The 15274-nt window shown below is 38.3% G+C and overlaps 1 protein-coding gene across 1 annotated transcript; it reads right to left on the bottom strand.

Moving 5' to 3' along the window:
- Positions 1-14: 14 nt before the first annotated feature.
- LOC137835241 (protein trichome birefringence-like 42) lies at positions 15-1948 on the bottom strand. Its single transcript, XM_068643644.2, has 5 exons — positions 1668-1948; positions 1221-1395; positions 939-1117; positions 702-860; positions 15-379 (listed from the first exon to the last, which is right to left on the bottom strand). The coding sequence occupies exons 1-5, from the start codon at positions 1910-1912 to the stop codon at positions 112-114; spliced, it is 1026 nt and encodes a 341-aa protein (XP_068499745.1). The 5' UTR covers positions 1913-1948; the 3' UTR covers positions 15-111.
- Positions 1949-15274: the final 13326 nt, after the last annotated feature.

The raw sequence follows: 15274 nt of genomic DNA on the forward strand, positions 1-15274 counted from the left end.
CTCAAGGGCAATAATAATGCAAGACTCTTTCAAATTTAAGGGAGCCCTATTTCTTCCATGGCAATAAATAATCAAGAGTAAGATGAATCAAGGAGAAATAGGAAGAAGGTACTAATTTCCAAGTAGAAGAGCATACAAAATTTCATTCCAAGAATCAGGAACACCAGCCAAACACCAATGACTGCAGTCATCAAAAGAAGTGCCACGCCCTGTGTAGATAGAGGGGTGACCATCCCTTCGCAGTTGTGTGAGCATAGTGATGTCTAGCAATTCTACAGCCTTTTCCATGTTACTTATAACTGTCTTCACAATGTCCACACCAGGATATGCTGCCATTGATCCTTCCTCTGGTTGAGTTTGCCTCAGGCAACCCTTTTTGCTGTGATGATCCAAATGAGTAAGTGCATGAATACAAATTTATAGTTACTACTAATCAAAATTACATTTGGGGTAGAGATTTCATACTCATTTAAAAGATGTCCACAATAGTTAGAAGAATGGCATGCATGAAAATTTTGCTAGCACTTATTTTCTTAACTAGATTTTTGGTCAAGTTATGGATTGATCTATTGGTAGAGTCGAAGTAAAATTGATAAAGGATTGGACAATTTTCACTTGATAAGCTAGTAATGGCAGAGATTGAGTTAAGCCAAGCTTAAATTCAAAGTTATACAAGTGAAATCACCACTCAAGAAACTTACTCAACATGGGAAGCAGCAATGCCCTGAAACAAAACTCTAGTCTTTGAAGGGTCAATGTTAGAATCAACCCATTTAGCCCAAGTTGTTAGCCCAATCTTGAAAGCTTCCATGTGATCCATGTCCTTGATTAGTTCACTCCCTACTTGAAAGTAATCCCACCTACAAAACATTAAAGTGAAGTCATTAGCTCCTCTCACAAAACACCAAAAAGGTAGCTCAAATCAAAGGTTTTATTACGCTTGAGAGTGTCCTGTGTGAGTCCACCAATGGTAAGAATTGAAAATCAAAACATCAACTCCTTTCCACTGGTCCCCAGAGCTAATGGTGTCCAACTTCAAAATCCTGCCTTTTTCTTTATCAATAACCAAATCCACGAGGAACCCATTTTTCAACCACATGATTGAGGCTTTATATTCCTACAATGCCCCAAAAATTGAACCAAATTATTACCCAATCAAACAACTACAAAGGTTCAACACTTTCCTGTAGTGAAAATGTATACAGAAAAAAGAGCACTACCGGAAATGAAAACACAGAAAGTTGCTGTGTTTGACTTGTTGAAGTGTAGGTTGAGTTTGGGACTGCAATGTGAAGCAAACAAGTGAGTGACTGCCACATGTTGTTACTTATGGAGTCCCCCACAAACATTATCTTCTTTCCTGTGTTTTTCTCCAAGAACTTCTTACCATCAAACCTGTTCACCAATGACACCATTTGGGGAGGGAAGAAAAAAATTCAAATTTTGAACTTCAAGATGCCAGCTTGCAAGTCAGAAAGAAAAAATGCTGCCATTCAAAATGTATGGTAAACTTTGGACATTAAATGTTTAATGCAACTCAACATTAAAAAGTTTGAACTCACAACTACAAATTAAACTAAAACAATTTGATGAATGAGAACCCCAAACTACTAACAAAACTAAAACAAATTGATATAAAACAAAGGTAGAGTTAAGCATCACATTACCTTGGAAGGTCACAACCAGAGGGCTTCCATCTATACTTGAGATACTCCTCATCTGTTCTGCCATTTCTTAAGCAATCAAATCCTTGGCCAATGAAAGGACAGTCCCTTGAAGCATCATAGAGAGGGTGGAAAGAGGGTTCATCAATGACCCATTTTCCCTCTGAAAAATCACATCCTTGGTATGGTACTGCCCATACAAAAGCTGAGGCTAGTACCAGAGGACACAACCACAATGAGAACACCATTTCAAATTGCACACAATGTGTTGAGAGCGCGTGAATGTTAATATATAAATAAAATAAAAACATGTGGGGTTGGTCCTATGGGCATATCTAGGCGTAGCTTTAATGAAAGTAATGCAGAGACAAACTATTTCTGTATATAGTTGCTGCATCAAATAAAAGTTAATGTTGGCCTTTAATTTGATCACGTGATGTGATTTACGTTTAATTTCTCTAAAGAAAAGGGTGCTACTTATTGTTGAAAGTACTCGTTTATTTATCAATGTCAAAGTTCTATATTATTATTATTATTATCTGTGTGGAAAGTTTCGGTTTCCCAAATCTGGGTTAATCATAATTGCTAAATTTAATAATCTGTCGAATCACCTCTTCGTTATTAACTCTCTGTCTTTATAACAGTAGTTCATTTTTTTTTCAGAGAAATAGCACAGTGCCGTTTTTTTGTTTAAATACCATACCGTGTGTTTTATATACACAAATATTATGAAAGTTCAAAATTGGGTCATCGGATACTCCAATTTTGGACGTGAAAAGAAGGAAGAATTGGTAGAAAAATCAATTACAATTCGGTTTTCTGAAAATCAAATTTTTATTTTTATTTCCTTTTAGATTTAAAAGTAAAAGAAGAGGAAAAATTAATAAAGGAAAAGAAACAATGATAGTTTTAAAATTAAATAATTTGATAAATAAATATTTTAAATAAAAGTGTAGAGTATAAAAAAATTTAATTGAGAAAGGTAATTAAAATTGAGAAAGGTAATGATATTAAGTAATGATAGAATATTTTAGAGAGAAAAATAAATTAAAGAACAACAATTTATAAAAGGAAATTTAGTAAAAAAATTAATTTAGAATTAATATAAAAATTAATAATTTATAAAAGTAATTATTTTAAGAATAATTAATTGGAAGAATAAAAATGTTGAAAAAGTATTTCTTTTTAGAAAATTGAATATATTTAGAAGTTCTTATATAGTATTATATTGAATTAAATAATTGGAAGAATAAAAATGTTGAAAAAGTATTTCTTTTTAGAAAATTGAATATATTTAGAAGTACTTATATAGTATTATATTGAATTAAATAATTGGAAGAATAAAAATGTTGAAAAAGTATTTCTTTTTAGAAAATTGAATATATTTAGAAGTACTTATATAGTATTACATTGAATTAAAAAAATATAATATTAATACGTGTTTATTTATAATTAAATTTCAAATAATGTAAAAAGTGCAAAATATAAATTATTTGTGTACTAATCGGACGTGTTTGGGTCCTCGACCTAAGCACTTCAAAGTAGTAAGCTAGCTCGGTTGGACATGTTATGTGCGAAATACACAGTTCGGCTTGGGGTAATCTACACGAAAAAGATAATTAGAGTAAAAATAACAGAAGGAGTAGCTGAATTAGTAAAAGTGTATATATATTTTAAATACAAATAAAAGCTGCTAGGAATGATGTGGCATTGCACCCGAAAATAAAGGTGCCCGTTAACAGAATGTTCTTACTGTTGAAATTATATTCTTGGTGTTGAGATTATATTCTTGTTATTGAAACAATATTCTGGTTGATGAAAATCGTTGAAAGAATGTTTATAAAAGGGGATTAAGATCCCGAGTAAAGGTAAGCTTTTCTGAACCCTAGACTGATAAGGATTTATAGTTTGAATTCTCTCACTGACTTGATCGTCGAAGTGTGATCAACAGGTGGAGCCCCCTTCGTCATAAAGCGTGTTTAGCTCGGTTCAACACCCAAGAAAAACCGCTTCAGCCTGGAGCTCATTTCCATGTTCAACCGAGGTCAGCCGATGAGAACATTTGGCGCCCATCATGAGGCCCGATAAAACCTGATCCAACCCACGACTGAGCATTCCACGTAATGAGAAACACGAGTCAAGGACCGTTGGGATCTTAAAGAAGCACGACCCCCGCCTTGCAGCAAATTATGGAGACCATGAGGGCTCTCTAGGAGGCAAACGAAGAATATCGACGTGAGCATGAGTGAATTCGGGAAAAGCCAAGGTCGAGTAAGAACGACTACAAGCAGAGGCTCGAGCTGACCAAGAGCGCCTTCGAGAGGAAACGCGGTTGAGTCAAGCTCACCTTATGGCAGTGAGGCATCTCGAATAACTATGGAGGAGCACGCGCAAGCCATTGAGGAATTGCGCAAGACCAACGAGGAGCTACAGAGGAGCTTGCACCAATAGGGTCGACGTCCCACCCGGGAACGTTCCCCAGACTTGTCATCAAGAGATGGCCCTAAGCCATTCTCTCAGCAAATCATGGAAGAGCCTGTGCCGCCCCATTATATCATACCCAAGATCGCTTTTTTCTCTAGGGTGGAAGACCCTGAGAACCATCTAAAGGCGTTTAGGTCTCAAAAGATCATCTCTAGGGGGTAGGACACAATCCGATGTAAGATGCTCATGGGTACCTTCACGGGAACAGCTCTGCAATGGTTTAGTGGAATCCCGGATGGTCACATTACCTCTTTCCCTCAGTTCTCTAGAATGTTAAAGGAACAATTCTCGGCTAATAAGGTTAACCCTCCACAATTGTATGATCTTTTCAATGTCAAACAGAGGGAAGGGGAGTTTCTTAAAGAATACTTGAATAGATTCTGCATTGTCTCAATAAGACTTCAAACTCAGGATGAAGAGATGGTGGTCGCTGCTTTCATGCAAGGGATGATAGCAAGCGCGTTCAGTGATTCAGTAATCAGGAATCCTGCAGAGACATTAGTCGAGGTGCGTGAACGAGCTACAACCCATATCGAGGCCGAGGAAGTCGTGCTCAGGAAAAACGACAACTCATGTTTGAAACAACCTAAGTACAAGGAGAATAGCCGAGATCGTTCTATCAGGAGTGTTGAAGTATCCATCGAGAAAAGAGCGAACCAGAGGTATGTCCTGTATGTCGCCAAAAAGGATGAACCTAAGGCAAAGGCCAAGGAAGAGACAACAATCAGACCTAAATTTCGGGTATCTTGCAATGAACTCGTAGGCATGCCCAAGGTGTCGGACAAATTGAAGTTTCGCCAAATGATGGAAACCAAGCCAACAAGGAGATACCCAAGGATGCTAATTTACACAATGAGAAATCATCTCAAAGTGGAGACCTCACCAGAGGGAGAATTGGACAAAGACCAGAGCATCTAAAGTTCTTCCTGCTGGTCTTCTTAATGATTAGAATATGTTATACATAATTTTGGCTCACTTGAGGAGTATAAATAGTAGAATAAGCAAGAGTAGGTCCATATAGCATAAATATGAGGTGAAGTTATAAAATTGGGCCTATGAGAAGTCCATTAGGGAAGGAAGGAAACCCTAGCTTTTAAAAGGCTAAGGAAGGGGCGACATTGACCAAAAGTCCAACCCTAGGCCGCCCCCTTTCATGGACATTCCTAGCCCTCTCCCTTCTTATTCTCCAAGGCTCCTCTTCTTATAAATAGGAGGTCTCCCTCATTGTATTTACAAGTTGAATTGAATAGAAGAAAAGTTACTCTGCACAATTTGTGTGTGATGCAAGTGAGGCTTGTTCCTCTTAGTCTTTAGTCTTATCTTGTGAGAATTTGAGACCTCTCAAGTGGCGGCTTCCAACACTTATCTTGGAGTAAATTCATCCTCCAAGTGGTGTGCTCATCATCTCAAGTCCATTCTCATAAGCTTCCTTATTCCTTCATCTTTTCCTTCCATTGTCATTCCATTTAATTCATAAATATGTTCTTCTTTTGGTTTCCTTTTGTCATTCGATTATTGTCTTTGTAATTGCTTTCCATGCTTAATTCCACACCTTATCTTGGCATCATTGTCACTTTATAATTGTCTTTTTCCTTTTGCCTTTGGAAATGAACCTTCACATCTACTTAACCACTTGGTTAAGTTAATATCCAGTGGGGATTTTCCTTAAGTTTCACTCATAATTGCCTAAAAATATCAATTCTAAAAGTAAAGTGTCACCTAAATAAAAACTCTTAAAATCAACTCACATCACCAAAAGAAAAACTGATTTTTAGGGTCACAAAGGGATATTTGGTGTGATTTTCACCGATCTTGTGGACATGGAATTGAGCGATGCATCGCCCTAAGTTACCAGTTGGCAAACTTAGTCAAAGAGGGTTTCTTGACAGAATATCTCGAGGTCGGCTAAGAAGGGTCAAAGGCGGAAACCACATCATTGGAGCAAAAGCACAAAGCTCCAGTCATTGGAGAGTTAAGCACCATCGCAGGAGGATTCTCTGGAGGGGGTAGCTCAGTCTTTAAGCGTAAACGTTATGCTCGAGCGGTAATGTCTCTCGGTACAAGGGAGCTCGAATAATCCACCGAGCTTTCCCTTTGTTTCATAAGGGCCAACTTGGAGGATATGTTTCCCCATGAAGACAATCCAGTGGTGATATCTATTATCACTGTAGGACGTAAGGAGCACAAAGTCCTAACTGATCAAGGGAGCTTAGCAGATGTAATGTTCTAGGGATTTTTTTACCAGTTTACAGATATCCCCTAACCAATTAAGGCCATATGATGGTTGTCTAGTTCGTTTCCCAAGCGACCAGGTGGAGGTGCGAGGATACGCGTCAACGTGTTTTCTACATACAACCTGCTCCTGGGCCGACCTTCCTAATAGGTTAGGTGCAGTGGCCTCAACCACCCACATGAAGATGAAGTTGCCTTTGGTTGAAGGGAAGGTGATTACGATAAAGGCCGATCAAAAGATGGCATGAAAGTGCTACGAGAGCGGTTTGAAAAATCGTAGGGGAACCTACATAGTCACCATCCAAGAAGGATAGCCATGATGGATAGTAGAGGCAGACATCCGCTATGACAGACGACCTGGGCCTGCTGGAGAGGTTCAGGAGAGGGAGATAAAGGGGAAGAAATTCAAGCTCGGCACCTCGTTGGGCAAAGAGTTAGAGGATAAAATAGTCGACGTCATCTCGAAGAATATGAACGCTTTCGCATGGTCGTCTGCAAACATGCCTGGAATAGATCCAGATTTTTTATGCCACCGGCTTACCATGGATGAAAAGGTCAAGCCCGTGGTCCAGAGACAAAAGAAATTCAATGAAGAAAAATGTCTCGTCATCCGAGAAGAAACTCAGAAACTTTTCGTTGTTGGCCACATAAGGGAGATCCAATACCCTGAGTGGTTGGCGAATGTCGTATTGGTGAAGAAGGAAAATGGGAAGTGGAGGATGTGTGTTGACTTCACCGATTTAAATAAGGCTTGTCTTAAGGATTCTTACCCTCTACCGGGCATAGACTCCTTGGCAAACAGCGTCTCAGAAGATCGTCTGTTAAGTTTTTTAGATGCATTGTCGGGGTACAATCAGATTCGTATGCACCCGAAGGACGAGAGTAAGACAAATTTTATGGTTGAGGTCGCTAGTTACTGCTACAAGGTCATGCCCTTTGACCTAAAAAATGCTGGAGCGACCTATCAAAGGCTCATGGACCAGATCTTTTCACCTATGCTCGGACGCAACGTTCAAGCATATCTGGATGACATGGTCGTCACGTCAGAAAGGGAAGACCAGCATGTTGTCGACCGAGAAGAATTATTTGTCGCTATAGCAAGGTACAATCTAAAGCTTAATCCTAATAAATGCACGTTTGGAGTAGAAGCTGAGGAATTTCTTGGATTCCTGCTAACCGAAAGAGGTATAGAGGCGAACCTCGACAAATGCGCAACAATTATAAAGATGAAAAGCCCAGGTAATGTGAAAGAAGTGCAACAGCTAACTGGGCGCATGGTCGCCCTGTCTCGTTTCTAGATCAGGAAAAGATCTGTATGCCAATTTATTTCATAAGCAAGTGATGCAGGGACCAGAGACTTGGTATCAAGCTTTTGAGAAAGTTGCTCTAGCTGTGGTGTTCACAGCTCGGCGACTGCAGCATTATTTTTAAAGCTTCATTGTGGTTGCAATGACCAACTTGCCCATCTGTAAGGTCTTCCAAACGCCCGATATTGTAGGTTGGATGGTCCGTTGGGCGGTTGAGTTGTCCAAGTTCGACATACAGTATGAACCACGAGGGTCAGTTAAAGACCAAGTATACACAAACATTATGGTAGAGCTTTCATCCAAGGACTCCCAGCTCGATCCTAACAATTTTCAATGTGTCATTTCGGTTGATTGGTCCTCCAACAAACAAGGGAGCGGAGCTGGAGTCATTCTAGAAGGAAGAAATGGGCTCTTAATCAAACAAGCCCTCAAGTTTGCATTCAAGACGAGCAACGATCAAGTTGAGTATGAGAGCTTGATAGCTAGAATGTTGTTGGCAAAGGAATTGAGAGCTCAACGGTTGTTGGTGAAAAGTGACTCACTGCTCGTAATCGAGCAAGTCACAGGCCAGTATCAGGCCAAGGACCCGTAGCTAGCCTTATACCTCAGGTATGTGAGGATCTTAAGAGCAGCTTTCTTTGTGTCTGGTCTTGTTCATTTTCCTAGAGAACAAAACCTATTGTCTAAGTTAGCTAGCTCGGGGAAAAGAGGTCGGCAAAGGTCGGTAATCCAAGAGACTTTGAAATCACCCAGGACAGCTGCAAAAGGGTTGTCTGAGGTTGACCATATGGAAGTCTTAAAGATCAGCCTAGATAAAGGGAGAAAGCATCGATCGATGATTCAAGAAACCATGAAAGTCCCAAGTATAACCATTCATCAGGTATGAGGCAAATCAAGTCAACAAGGAGATACCCAAGGATGCTAATTTACACAATGAGAAGTCATCTCAAAATGGAGAGCTCACCAGAGGGAGAATTGGACATAGACCAGAGCATCTAAAGTTCTTCTTGCTGGTCTTCTTAATGATTAGAAAAATGTTGTAAATAAGTGGGGCTCACTTTAGGTGTCCAAATAGCAAAGATAGGCTAGAATAAGGTGCCATTAGCATAATAGGAGGTGTGGGTAGCATTTTAGCTTGTTCTTAGCCCTTTTGGAAGGCATTTTAACCTAGTTTCTAGAAGGACAAGCCTAGGATGCGGGATTGACTTAGTCAAACCCTAAGGCTGCCCATTTTTCCCATTTTCCCATCCTACCCCTTTAGCTTGTTCTCCAAGGCTCCTTCACCTATAAATAGGAGGCTTACCTAGTGTATTTGAGAAGTTGAATGAAATAGAGAAAAGTTACTCTGCACATTTTTGTGTGTGAATGATTGGTGAGGCTTGTCCTCTTAGTTTTAGTCTTTATCTTGTGAGTTTTGAGAGCTCTCAAGTGGCGGCATCCTACACTTATCTTGGAGTCATTTCACCATCCAAGTGGCGTGCAACCATTCTCAATTCCATTTCTCATAAGCTTCATTTTCCTTCATCTTTTCTATTCCATTGTCATTCCATTTCAATTCATAAATATGTTCTTATTTTTTTGTCATGATTACATTCGGTCATTGTCTTTTGTTATTGTTTTTTATGCTTAAATTTTGCTCCATATCTTGTCATCATTCATCTCATAATTGTGTTTTTCTTTTGCCTTTGTGAAATGAACCTTCACATCTACTTAACCACTTGGTTGAGTTAATGTCCAGTGGGGATTTTCCTTAGGTTTTCACTCCTTAATTGTTTTAAAATCTCAATCATAAATCTAAAGTGTCACCTAAATGAACAGTCTTAAAATCAACTCATATCAAGGTACCTGAAGATGAATCTTTTGAGGTCTTGCAAATTAGCACGATAGATACTTTGGTAACACCTTATAAGCATTATCTTACCGATGGATTACTTCCTACCGAGCCCGCTGAGGCAAAGATTTTCAAAAGGAACTCAGGTCGGTATACCCTGATAGACGGGAACCTATTTCGTCATGGTTATACTCACCCACTTCTCACCTGTGTAAGCAAACACCAATGCACCTGGATAATGGTCGAGCTTCATGAGGGTGTTGGTGGTAGTCACATTTGGTGGGCGATCTCTCTCGTTGAAAGTCATTCGAGCAAGGTATTATTGGCCGACGATGATGGAAGATTGCAGGAAGCATGTCCAACGATGTGAGCAGTGTCACAGGAACGCCGACTGGCACCATACACCAACCGAAGAACTAAAATCGATCTACAGCCCATAGCCTTTCCATATATAGGGAATAGATATTTTGGGCCCTTTCCCTCTGGCCATACGTTAGATGAGTACCTCATTGTTGCCATTGAATACTTTACCAAATGAATTGAATTTGAGTCGGTTGCACAAATTGTTGGATTTGATGGCTACAACAAGAAGGGGGTGGATTGTTTTCAAACTATTTTCACAAATACTTGGCTTAGAATAAAACTTTTTCAATCAACTCAAAAGCAATTCAGAAAGCTAATCAAATTACCAAACAAAAATAGAAGCAGAAAATTAATTGGTTAAAATAGCGGTTTAACCGGTTGTTTATGACAGCAGAAAATACAAACAGATATAGAGAGAAGGGATAGAGAGAATTACACACAGAAATTATACTGGTTCACTCTATCACAGAGCTACATCCAGTCCTCAGTCAAACCACTGAGTTTTCACTATGCAATCAATAACAGATTACACAAACACCACACACAAAGAGGTGACTTTGAATCCCACAAAGCCTACTCACCCTCCTTGCACACAACAACCACCTCAAGCCAGAATCTCACTGACTTTACAGGATTTTACACAGTTATACAGAATGTTATATGAACAATTACAAGAAGCTGAACAGGATTAGAAAACACCTGGTAAAACACAATACACCAGCACCCTATTGATTAGTTCTTTGAAAGATAGCAAAGCACAAGACAATCTTGCTAAAACTTGATGAAAAACCTTTTCACAAATAGTTTTGGTAATCACTCAAATCAATCTCAGCTCAGAGTATTAAAAGTTTATGTTTCAATCAATCTTTTAACGTTTGAATCAAAAACATATTTATAAACCTTGAAATGCTAACGTTAAAGAAAATCTAAACAATCAAATCAGTTAAAACAGATTTTCAAAAAGTTGTTACAAGGACACACATTTAATCGGTTAAAACCACGAATTAACCGGTTGAATGCTCTTGTCAGTTATAAAATAGTTTTAAAACCTTCTTTGTCAGTTAAGTTACAAACAACCGATTATCTTAACATTTTAATCGGTTGTTTTTTCCTTTGCATGGAAAAACACTTTAATCCTTAAAACTGATTGAAATGAGCTTTGTTTGAGATTCAAAATTGATCTTACAAAGATTCTAAACCCCAAACCAAAACCTAAACCTAAAACAACACAGAGCTTCAGGCTTCACTTGGATTTGGCACATCAAAGTTTCCCATCTTCAACAATCTCCCTCTATTTATGGAGACAAATCCCTGAGAGCTTTTAGGAATATTCTTTGTTTAGAATCTGTTAAAACCTGCAAACACTGAACAAACACAGAATAGACTAGTCCAAACATATATGCACTATATGTCAAATTTCAAAATAAGAAAAAACTGCATAAGAACAATCGGTTATAATACAGGGATAACCGGTTGAAATTCTGCTGAAAACCAGAAAACAATAGCAGAAGAACATTACAGCAGCTCCAGCAGCCCTTCTCAACTCTTCTCCCCCTATTTGTCTCATCAAATAGACAAAACTCAATAGAATATAACAAGGATAAAGCATGCATATCAAGAATTCCCAATTCATTTCGTAAAGAGTAGAACCTATCCTTGGATAAAGGCTTGGTAAAGATATCAGTCAGTTGTCTTTCTGTGGAAACAAACTTGATCTCACAGTCTCCATTCGCTATATGATCACGAATGAAATGGTGTCTTATTTCAATGTGATTGGTCCTCAAGTGTTGAATATGATTCTTTGTCAGGTTAATGACACTTGTATTGTCACATAGAAGAAGAACTTTCCTCATCTTTACTCCAAAATCCTCAAGTTGTTGTTTGATCCATAGAATCTGCGCACAACAGCTACCAGCTGCTATGTATTCAGGTTTAGCAGTGGATAAGGCTACACACGCTTGTTTCTTACTATGCCATGAAATGAGACTTGAACCAAGCAAGTGGCATGTTCCAGTTGTACTCTTCCTGTCTAATTTGCAACCTACAAAATTCGAATCAGAATAACCTACTAAATGTATAGGAGAAAGATAGGGATACCATAAGCCCATGGATATTGTGCCTTTCAGATATTTCAGGATCCTCTTTGCAGCCTTGAGATGTGGTTCCTTGGGGCAAGACTGAAATCTAGCACATAGACACACAACAAACATGATGTATGGCCTGTTTGCAGTTAGATAAAGAAGTGAACCTATTAAACCCTTGTACATGGTTTGATTAACCTCTGGTCCAACTTCATCAGCTTCTAAGTAGCAGTTAGTTGACATTGGAGTTGTTGCTGCTTTGCAAGCTTCCATCTCGAACTTCTTAAGGATTTCTTTGCAATACTTTGGTTGGTATATGAAGATTCCTTCTTTGGAGTGCTTAACTTGTAGGCCGAGAAAGAATGAGAGTTCTCCCATCATTGACATTTCGAACTCCCCCTGCATAGCTTTGACAAATTCCTAAAAAAGTTTCACATTAGATGAGACAAATACAATATCATCTACGTATATTTGTACCAAAATAATATCAGTTCCAGCCTTTTTAATAAACAAAGTCTTTTCTACTTTACCTCTTTCATACTCATGAGATAAAAGAAAAAGACTTAGTCTCTCATACCATTGACGTGGAGCTTGTTTGAGGCCATACAATGCCTTCTTGAGCTTGTACACACACTCTAGATGTTTGTGATCTTCAAAGCCAGGTGGTTGTGAGACATATATCTCCTCATTCACGAACCCATTGAGAAATGCACTCTTCACATCCATCTGAAACAATTTAGAGCCACTCATACAAGCAAAAGCTAATAACAACCTTACCGCTTCCAACCTTGCAACAGGTGCGAAGGTTTCATCATAATTGATGCCTTCAACTTGATTGTATCCTTTGGCCACTAGTCTCGCTTTGTTTCTTGAAATGATGCCCGAGTCATCAGATTTGTTTCTGAAAACCCAATTGGTACCTATCACATTCATTTGATTGGTTCTCGGAACAAGAGTCCAAACTTCATTCCTTACAAATTGATTTAACTCTTCTTGCATATCTGCTGTCCAGAATTCATCCTTCAAAGCTTCACACACTGATTGAGGTTCAATCTTTGAAACAAAAGCAGAGTGATTGCAGAACTCTGCTACATGCCTTCTGGTTGAAACTCCTCTATGAATTTGACCTATGATGTTGTCAATGGACAAATCCTTAGGAACCTTCCAATCTTTTAGCAGATCTTCCCGCTGCAGAGTTTCAATCAGCTGAATCGAGGATTCAATCGATTGAATTTCTGTGTTGCTGTCAAGATTCTTTAAAAAGATGTTTTGATCATCTTCCTCTGTATTAATCTTAGTTGCAGCTTGTTCACAATTGTTAGTCTCATAAAAAATAACATGAATGGATTCTTCCACAGTCATAAGCTTTTTATTGAAGACTCTATAAGCATGGTTATTAAGAGAGTAACCCAGAAATATACCTTTATCTGATTTAGCATCAAACTTACCTAAGCTTTCTTTGCCATTGTTAAGCACATAGCACTTACAACCAAAGACTTTTAGGTGGCTCACATTTGGCTTTCTCCCATTCAGCAACTCATAAGGTGTTTTCTTCAATATAGATCGAATCAACACATGATTCATCACGTAGCATGCAATGCTCAGAGCAGCCCAAAAGCATTTTGGTAGACCAGACTCATTTAAGATTGTCCTTGCAAGCTCCTCTACATACCTGTTCTTCCTCTTCACCACACCATTCTGTTGGGGTGTTCTTGGTGCAGAGAAGTTATGAGAAATCTCCAATTTGTTGCAGAAGCTAATGAACTTTTCGTTTTGAAACTCCCCTCCATGATCACTTCTTATAGCTCCTATGTTGTTGCAGCATGTATTCTGAAGTTTCCTTGCAAGCTTCTTAAACTCTGAATATGCATCCTTCTTTGTATGTAGAAAGAGTGTCCAAGTGTACCTGAAATAGTCATCTACAACAACAAGACCATATAGATTTCCTCCAAGACTCATAGTCCTAAAAGGACCGAAAAGATCCATGTGCAAAAGTTCAAGGGGTTTTGAAGTTGAAACACAGTTTTTCAAAGGAAAAGATTTTCTAGTTTGTTTCCCCCTTTGACATGCTTCACACACATGGTCTTTTTCAAATTTGAGTTTGGGTAAGCCATAAACCAGTTCATTTGATACAAGCTTGTTTAGATGATTCATATGAATATGAGCAAACCTTCTATGCCACAACCAAGATTCTTCATGCTTTGACAGAAGACAATCTAATGATGCATGACTAGATATATCAAGTAGATAAATGTTGCTAGATCTCTTACCAATGAGAAGAACATCATTTGAATTAGGTAAGCGAATTTCACATGAGTTGGTCCTAAAGGTCACTTGATAACCTCTATCACAAAGCTGACTGATGCTAAGCAAGTTGTGCTTCAAACCTTCAACATAGAGTACATCATGAATAAGCAAACTACTTTCGTTACCTATTGTACCTTTGCCGAGAATTCTTCCCTTGTTATTGTCACCGTAGGTTACATGGCCATCTGGTTTGAGAGAAATGTTGATGAACCTGGATGCATCACCTGTCATATGTTTTGAACAGCCACTATCTAGATACCATAGGTGTTGTTTTCTTTCCACACAACCCTACAAAAGAAACAAAATCAAGTTGCCAAATCTGGTCCCCTTGTGAATTTGGGTCCATAAGTGTTAATGTGTTTCCAAGAAACATTAGGCTCTTTAGGAACCCATTTCAGAATACCCTTAGGTACAAAAAACTTTCTGATTCTGCAGAACCAAACAGAATGTCCCTTTTTCATGCAATAGAAACAACAAACAGCCGGTTGCTTCGATGCTTTAACCGATTATTTTTTAGTGAAGTTTGAAAAAGGTTTTGTGAACCCACTTTGTTTGCTTTGGGGGTTAAAACCCAAGCCAGATTTTCCAAAAACACATGTTTGGCATGCCAACACATTTTCAAAATTTGATTTTCCTTTCGAAATAACATCAATTGTTTTCACAAGACATAAGACTTTCTCTTGAAGAGACTCACATTTTTGCAAAAATTTGAATCACATTTGCAAGAGGATTTTTCATGCATCAAACCATAATTTTCTAAATTAGTTTTTGATTGATTCAAGTCTTTTCCAAAACTGTGATTTTCATTTTCAACCTGTTGTTTTCACACTTCAATCGGTTATTTGAAAAAATCAATATCTTAGTTTCTTCATGTATTTCTTGGAAAGCATCAAGCATTTGAAAATAACTTTAACACTTATTAGAAGAGGTTTTACTTGACTTGATTATGATTCTCCCTTGGTCATTAAGCAGACTTCCACTTTGTTTTTTAGAAGAGATTGAGCC

This window comes from Phaseolus vulgaris, chromosome 5, assembly GCF_051622355.1.
Source record: "Phaseolus vulgaris cultivar YP4 chromosome 5, ASM5162235v1, whole genome shotgun sequence".
In the NCBI taxonomy this organism is placed as follows: Eukaryota; Viridiplantae; Streptophyta; class Magnoliopsida; order Fabales; family Fabaceae; genus Phaseolus; species Phaseolus vulgaris.

Coding starts and splice junctions, on each gene's coding strand:
- LOC137835241 (XM_068643644.2), bottom strand. CDS start 1,912: ATGGTGTTCTCATTGTGGTTGTGTCCTCTGGTACTAGCCTCAGCTTTT. Junction 1,396..1,667: donor TCTGGTTGTGACCTTCCAAG/GTAATGTGATGC, acceptor ATTGGTGAACAG/GTTTGATGGTAAGAAGTTCT. Junction 380..701: donor ATTGCTGCTTCCCATGTTGA/GTAAGTTTCTTG, acceptor GGATCATCACAG/CAAAAAGGGTTGCCTGAGGC.